Source organism: Salvia miltiorrhiza, chromosome 1, assembly GCF_028751815.1.
Source record: "Salvia miltiorrhiza cultivar Shanhuang (shh) chromosome 1, IMPLAD_Smil_shh, whole genome shotgun sequence".
In the NCBI taxonomy this organism is placed as follows: domain Eukaryota; kingdom Viridiplantae; phylum Streptophyta; class Magnoliopsida; order Lamiales; family Lamiaceae; genus Salvia; species Salvia miltiorrhiza.
The window spans coordinates 8,232,027-8,240,425 of record NC_080387.1 but is presented as its reverse complement, the minus strand read 5'-3'; the positions used below and the strand labels follow the sequence as shown (position 1 = coordinate 8,240,425).

The 8,399-nt window shown below is 43.7% G+C and overlaps 1 protein-coding gene and 1 long non-coding RNA gene across 2 annotated transcripts; both read left to right on the top strand.

The window, feature by feature from the left end:
• Positions 1–305: 305 nt before the first annotated feature.
• On the top strand, positions 306–2,564 carry LOC131006488 (uncharacterized). Its single transcript, XR_009095547.1, has 3 exons — positions 306–445; positions 1,834–1,896; positions 2,372–2,564. It is a non-coding gene; the product is annotated as an uncharacterized LOC131006488 (long non-coding RNA).
• A 1,445-nt stretch (positions 2,565–4,009) lies between these two features.
• Positions 4,010–4,768, top strand: LOC131013791 (uncharacterized). Its single transcript, XM_057941828.1, has one exon. It carries the CDS (start codon positions 4,010–4,012, stop codon positions 4,766–4,768), a length of 759 nt encoding a protein of 252 aa, XP_057797811.1.
• The last annotated feature ends 3,631 nt before the right edge of the window (positions 4,769–8,399 follow it).

The window sequence follows — 8,399 nt, the reverse complement described above, 5'->3', positions numbered from 1 at the left end:
TTAGAGCCCAAATGCAGCCCATTTCAGCCCCCAAAGCCCACTTACACATCAGCCACCCTTTCAAATTCAAAAGGGGATAAGGGTGATCATTACATGCATGGGGAACTACCAAAATGCATGGGAAGTGCAAGAGTCTCACAACCAATGCACCCATGCATTGGTGGCAGCCACCCTACCCTCCCCTAGGCCTTATTTTCGTTCCCCCTCCCTCCAGTTAAGTCATTTGGCTGATGCAACTTCCTCTATACTCTTTAACTCTCTCTACAAAGCCTAAAGCCTCACTCCCCCTCCATTTTCGTCCCTCCTCCTTCCCCCACCCTCACAACTTTTCTCCCACCATTATCACACTCCATAGAAGCCCTTGAAGCCCCAAGAGAAGTATCAAAGCAAGGGAGAGCGTGGAAAAACTAGGGCGTAAAGTTAGAGTGAAGGTTGTGCTTCGAGGGTGAGTTTTTCTTTGATTTTCTCAACTGAAAAAGCTTTATGGCTATGGATTTTTACACATGTGTGTGATATATTATGTGAGTATATGATTTATGATTTTAGATGTTCATTTTGGTAGATTTTATTGGGTGAAAAACCGTGCATGAGGTAAGGCAGCGAATCTGCCATAAGCACACTGCTCCGGCAGTGTTTTGCAAGACGATTCCAGCCATCCAAACGGTCCCCAAAAATTCCCAAATTAATTGTGTATCGTTTTCAATATGTTTTCTATACTAGGATAACATTTCAGAATATTTGGAGCTCGTATGTTTTAATTATGAATTTTTGAACATGACTGCCTGTCTGAAATGCAGTTCTGGTAAACAATCTTTGGGAGGCCATAAGTCAAGTTTCAATCGGTGAAAACCTTTGAAACTTGAATATGTCACTCTAGACTCCCGTATCTTTCTTTTGGTATCAGCCTCACCATTTCTGAGTAAGGAAAACAACTGGTATAAATTCTTGAAATCTAGTTCTTATTCTTTGTACCATCTAGTAGCTTTTACAAACCTACGAATTTGAGGTGGAAACGGCCAACCTAAATCTTTGATTATCAAGCCCATTTTTCTACTGAATATTCATTGACATGTTAGGAACTTGTTTGTTTATTTATAGAATTTTTGGTAAAGACTAAGGTGGTTTTTCTGATTTAAACTTTGAATCTGCCGAACTTGAACTCTTTTTGTGCACTGAACTTTGGATGTTAATATCTCCTAAACCATGAATCTTCTTGGGGTAAATTCAACTGGAGAGTGTTACACTTTCTCCCTAGTTTTCGGATTGACCCTTGGAGTTCCTAGTGGCCTTTTGTAATGGGAGATATGAATTTTTAAAGAAGGCCCATTGACTTGGTTCTAATCTGGAAATCTGAAATTTCCAGATTTTTGCTTGTTAAGTACCCATCTTTGAATGGGAATATCTTGCTCGTTTGAACTCCGTTTCATTCGATTCAAATTGGAGAATGATCCTTGAAATGTCTAGTTTCCAGAATGTCCTTTGGAGCCTCATTTAGAGATCCGAGGAAGAATTGGTGTCTGTTGCAAAACAGCCCCTTAAGAGCTCAAGTTGTTGAATTATTTTCTAAGTTTGAAAGTTGGTTTTAAAGGATGTTTCATGAAGTATTATGTATATGTGCATGACGAGTTTGGGATATGTTTTGTGCAAAGTTTTCATGAAAATGAGTGAGTTAACCTAGATAAGGCATCAAGATAAGCTAACGTATGTAAAATGCATAATCCCTAGTTCGATTTTGCGTTGTAAGTCCGGGAATAGGTTGACCTAGAGATCCTAAGCAGACAATGGTTTTTGTTATCCATGATATGCTATAAGAGTTAAGAACTCGTCTTGTAGGAATTGGTCCGCAGGACGGTGCCACAGCTTAAGATCACCTCTCTCTTTCACACCGAAGATCAGGTGGGTTATATTTGCAAAAGTATATTGGGTTAGTAAGCCCTCTCTTTTTATACAAGCAAATATGTTTTAAATTATGAATGCATGCAAATATTTTGTTTGGTTGTTACAAAGAACAAACGGGGTTGTCCCCACAGAACAAACGGGGTCGTCCCCAAACGATCGGCTCTGTCCCCGACGAGGGCCAGGGTAATGTACACCAGTAAGAAGTCTAGGTATGGGATTGATTCGGCCGGGTCTCCCATACTTAGCACCAAGAAAGGTAACACCAAACCAGAAAGGCGCGCAAAGGTTAAAGGAGCTGCGGCTCACAAGTATTTCAGAATTTATAGTAATTATTTTTCAAGTATTGCTATATTTTCTTACAGGCATGCATCTCACCAAGTGTCACAGTTCTTTAAAAACCAGTTTAAAGAAAAAGGGGCATTAACTTCACTGAGTGCATTAGTACTCAGCCCAAAGTTTTAAATCATTTCAGGTTAATGGAGTCGGGCGCAGCGGGGGCTAGGTGGTGGTGGTGGTCTGGAGCTGTCGACAAGGTTTCTCAATGATATTTATTTCCCATAACCTCGATCACCAAACATTTTATTTTGTTGGTTATGCCCTGCGTGGCGATTATGAGCTTGTTTACTGCTTTCCCTAAACAACTGAACAATTGAGTTACTCTTGGGCACTCAGACACCGTGATAACAAACTCTCTAAACTTGACCGGAGTCCTCATACTTCGTGTTAAGTTGGGTTTCCTTTGAGCAGAACGATTAAAGAATAGGTTCCGCTAATTAACCAAGTTTTTTTTACCAAAATAGTTAAGTTACTTACTTCTGCTAAATAACCTTGATAATCACACCCAGTTCAGCGTGGCTGGCCCCTAGATAAGTCGGGCCGTCATAGGATGGTATCAGAGCCCAGGTTGCTCAAAGGATACCCTAGAGCCCAAGTTATTTTTCTTCCAAGACAAATCCACCAGGACCACACCCCTACTCCTCTGCCCCGACTCGAGAAAAACAGGTACAAGTTTTCAAGTTACTTGTTGGTGAAAGTTTAGTGTTAATGCCCATGTATGAATTATCTTGACCAAGGAGGGACAGTTTCCCCTCGCAAGATATGAGTTATTCTTTCGTAAAGAGGGACAGTATCCCCTCACAAGTTATGAAAGTGTGTGAATGTGATGATGTTTTAAACTCAAAATTGAATTATGTGTTATGCTTTTAAGGAGGGTAGCACCCCTCAAAGTTATTTACATTTGACCAGTCACGAGTAAGGGGTAGTATGCCCTAGGAATTGATTGAGGTCTACGAGAACCGACCCTGAGTAACTTAGGGTAGAAACTCTAGACGTACGGACTAAGATAGTGGACATGATCAAGAAGGATAGGTCCCCAAGCTCAGATGGAAGTTTATGTTTGTATTTAGTTTTACTTTATGTTGCCCCGCAATTCTAGATTAGAACCTTATGTTGTAGATGGCACAACAACATACGACCTAGGGAAAGAATACCGCTAGGAGATATACCGTAGCAGGACGAATAGAGAGATACCTGAACCATGAACGAAGGGTAACGATCAACGACATGGGCAGTGCATCGTCGAGGCGATAACATTATAGAATAATATCCCCGAGAATTGGAGCCTATTGGAAAACTACGAGGCAAACAAGGAAGATGATCGACGAACATCCACTACGATAGAGAGAGTATGCTCGCCGCTAGCTAGACAGCATGAGAATTATAACGAGGCAAAGAGTCAGAGAGATTAAAAACCCTTTCTCCATGAGCCCTTACTTATCAATGACCCTTGAGTCAATTCATAACCACAATATTTGAAGCCTTCGTGGAGAGAAGCTTGATGTATTTTTTTTCTTTTGCTATGTCCTCTCAGGAGGCTGACTATTGGTTACACTTATTGTTCCATTATAAAATCCTGATGAAGTTAAACTCGTGGATTATTTTTGAACCCTCTCAGTAGGCAAACTTTCTATCACCCTCATGATTTATTTGTTCCAACCCACTACTTATGGGGTTGAGGGTCATATCCAAACAATTTGAATGCTCCTTGAATAGCCAAGTTGAACCTTTCGATGAGCACTCGATAAAGAACCTTCGATATTACCTTATCAAAATGGCAAGAAACTGCAATGCTAACCGCAACCAAGAAGAGCTGGAACAACTGGCACTCGAACGGATGGACAACTTAATCAAAAGTTTCCAGAAAAAGAAGCCCCCAACTTACAATGGAACAGGGAAGCCTGATGATGCTAAGGAATGGATCCACGGGATTGAAAAAGTCTTCGGACGCATGCGCTGCAGTACACATGAGAAGGTGGTCTGTGCCACCTACCAGCTCGAGGGAGAAGCAGATCTATGGTGGGAATCTGTGCGACGTACCTTCACCAATGAGGCATTTGAGACCATGACATGGGATGAGTTCAAAGAAGCATACCTCACAAGGTACATTACACTAAGCTTTCGACACAAAAGAGAAAATGAAGTTTGGAAACTGCGTCAGGGAAATTGCTCCGTTGAGGAATACGATCGTGCATTCAATCAGCTAGCACGTTATGCACCAGCCCACGTTGACACGGATGCCAAAAGGGCAGAACAGTTTAGACAAGGATTACGCCCTGAGATTGGTGTGCCCCTGTCCACGCACGATACGCTCACTTATGCCCAGGCCTTGAGTAAGGCTTTGAACGCAGAAGCTCAGCTCCCTGAGGAAGAGAGAAGGCAAGAGAAAAGGAAGTGGGAAGGGCCTCAGGGCCAATCCTCAAATCAGAATTCAAAGGGAAAGAAACCTTGGGCTAGATCCAACCAACCAAACTACCAGAAGCCCCAAGTAACACTTTGGGGAATGCAGGCAAGGGATGACAGGCTGTTATGAGTGTGGCGAGATTGGACACATCAAGAAATATTGTCCAAGAAACAACGGAGCTCCAATGACCCAACCAAACCAAAGAGGTCCCTAACAGCCTAACCAGAACAAGGGAGGTCCACAACGACCTAACCAAAACCCTAGAGGAAACCCAAAGGGCAACGGGGGCCCAAGGGCACCGCAAGCACCAAGGGCCTACGCTATGGACCAGCAAGAGGCAGCTGGAACCCAGGGGAACTTAGCAGGTATGATCACCATAGCCGGAGAAAGCATTTTGGCATTATTTGATACTGGTGCCTCACATTCTTTTATTTTCCAATGTTGTGTGTGGCGCACTAGATATTGTGCCTACTAGGGCAGATAAAGAACTAGAAGTACTCACCCCTTCAGGGGAAACGATGAGAACAAGGGAAGTTTGCTTGAATTTAGAACTAAACCTAGAAGGACATAAGTTCTTCGCTAGCCCCAGGGTACTCTTTATGATCGACTTTGACCTTATCCTGGGAATGGATTGGCTGTCAGCCAACAGGACAACGATAAATTGTCAAGACAGGGAGGTCATCTTCTCACCGCTAGGAAAAGAGCAGATCACCTACCATGGAGCCATGGTAGGGTCCAGCAAAAAGATAACGGTTATCACTGCAATGAAAGCCGTCAAGTTACTACACAAAGAAAAATGTCAAGCCTTCCTAGTATGCATCACTAAGAAGGGGAATAACGGGGTAAACTTAGAAGACGTTCCAGTAGTACGTGAATACCCAGATGTATTTCCGGATGAGCTACCGGGTCTACCACCAACTCGTCAACTTGAGTTCACAATAGACTTAGAACCTGGCGCCGCACCTATTTCAAAAGCACCATACCGTATGGCGCCCAAAGAGCTTCAAGAACTAAAGATCCAATTGCAGGAGCTTCTGCAGCTTGGGTTTATCCGCCCAAGTGTATCACCATAGGGAGCACCAATTCTGTTCGTGAAGAAGAAGGATGGATCGCTCAGAATGTGCATTGATTACAGAGAGCTCAACAAGCTCACCATCAAGAATCGTTACCCTCTACCTAGGATTGGTGACTTGTTCGATCAACTGAAGGGAGCATCGGTGTTCTCAAAAATAGATCTATGATCAGGCTACCACCAGCTTAAGATTCGTGAGGATGACATCTGGAAAACTGCATTCCGAACAAGATATGGCCACTATGAATTTACAGTAATGCCGTTCGGACTAACAAATGCACCCGCAGTATTCATGGACCTCATGAATAGGATATTTCACCAGTACCTCGATAGTTTCGTGCTAGTATTCATAGACGATATCTTAATCTATTCCGTGGATTCTGATCATCATGCCCAACACCTTAGAATAGTACTGGAAATGCTACGGAAGGAGCGATTGTATGCCAAATTCAGTAAATGCGAATTTTGGCTTAGGCAAGTGCAGTTTCTAGGTCACATTGTGACAGCAGAATGAATCAAAGTGGACCCTGAGAAGGTCGAAGCTGTAAGCAACTGGAATGTACCAACTTCAGTTACTGAAGTTAGAAGCTTCTTGGGGATGGCAGGCTACTACCGACGATTCATCGAGGGATTTTCCAAGATAGCGCGACCAATGACGCAACTGCTGAAGAAAGGGGTAGTTTTCAAGTGGACGTTGGAGTGCCAAGCTAGTTTCCAAGAACTGAAGAAGCGATTGACGACGGCACCAGTATTGATCATACCTGAAGCAAGTGAGGGATACACAGTATATACCGATGCCTCGAAGTTAGGACTCGGTTGTGTACTGATGCAAAATCGAAGGGTTGTAGCATATGCTTCGCGTCAGTTAAGGCCACACGAAATGAACTACCCCACACATGATCTAGAGTTAGCAGCCGTCGTACACGCGCTAAAGATATGGAGGCACTATCTTTATGGTGCAAAGTGTGAAATTTTCACAGACCACAAGAGTCTGAAGTACTTTTTTGAGCAAAAGGAACTCAACATGAGACAAAGGCGATGGTTAGAGTTGGTAAAAGATTATGACTGTACCATTAATTATCACCCAGGGAAGGCAAATGTGGTAGCTGATGCATTGAGCCGAAAGATAACAGCAAGCCTAAGGAGTACCCTTACTAAGGAACCAGAATTGACTCGAGAATTTGAGAAACTTAGGCTTGAGGTAGTAGTACCCCCAGAAACAATCCAAGAACGCATAGCAGCCTTGATTGTGAGATCAGACCTTCGGGAAAGAATCATCTCTGCCCAACGCCAGAGTGAGGCCTTAGAAAAGAAACGTTTAGCTAGCAGAATGGGAGGACCCCGAAAATTTAGGGAAGAAGCAGACAACGCCCTGACCTTCAAAGGAAGATTGTGCGTACCCGACGACCCAATGCTTAAGGAGGAGATCCTCACAAAAGCGCACTCCACACCATATGCCGCTCACCCCGGCAGCACCAAGATGTATCAAGATTTGAGGCAAAGTTTCTGGTGGGAAGGTATGAAGAAAGACGTAGCTTCCCACGTAGCAAAGTGCCTGGTGTGCCAACAAGTGAAGGCCCTACATCAGCTCCCAGGTGGGACTCTACAACCGCTAGAAATCCCAGAATGGAAATGGGAGCACATCACAATGGATTTCGTAGTGGGGCTACCCAAGTCAAAATCAGGAAACACGGCGATTTGGGTCATCGTCGACCGACTAACCAAGTCAGCTCACTTCTTACCAGTCCAGATGACGTGGAACCTCGAAAGGCTCACCAAGGTTTATGTTAAAGAAATAGTTCGCCTTCATGGTGTGCCCAGTACAATAATATCCGATCGAGACCCAAGATTTACGTCGCAATTTTGGACAAGTCTCCACAACGCCTTAGGCACTAAACTTCGTTTCAGTACAGCGTACCATCCCCAGACTGATGGACAATCTGAGCGAACTATCCAAGTGCTCAAAGACATGCTTAGGACAGTTACACTCGATCAAGGGGAGCAATGGGAGAAACTCTTACCACTTGTGGAATTCGCCTACAACAACAGTTATCAGACCACCATCGGGATGGCACCATACGAAGCATTGTATGGACGTAAGTGTCGATCTCCACTGTATTGGGACGAGGTAGGTGAGAAAAAGGTGTTAGGACCAGTAATGGTCCAAGAAATGATAGATATCGTGGCACAGATTCGCAAGCGAATCAAAGAAGCTCAAGACAGACAAAATTCCTACGCAGACAAGCGAAGAAGAGAATTAGCCTTTGAAGTAGGTGACAAGGTCTTCCTCAAAGTATCACCAATGAAAGGGATAGTGCGTTTCTGCAAGCGAGGAAAACTGCGACCCCGTTTCATCGGGCCGTTTGAGATACTGGAAAGGATAGGTCAGAACGCCTATAAGCTAGCACTACCTCCAAGTCTAGTGGGAGTGCACGATATTTTCCACGTATCACAGCTCAGGAAATATGTGTACGATCCCAAACACGTGATAACATATGATGATCTAACATTCGAGCCAGATCTTAGTCATGTGGAGAAACCAGTATGCATCATTGATAGGAAGATACAAGTTCTTAGAAACAAAGAGATCCTAATGGTGAAAGTGATGTGGGATCGCCATGGGCAAAAAGAGGCAACTTGGGAGCTGGAGTCTAACATGAACCAACAGTACCCCGAATTGCCATACCA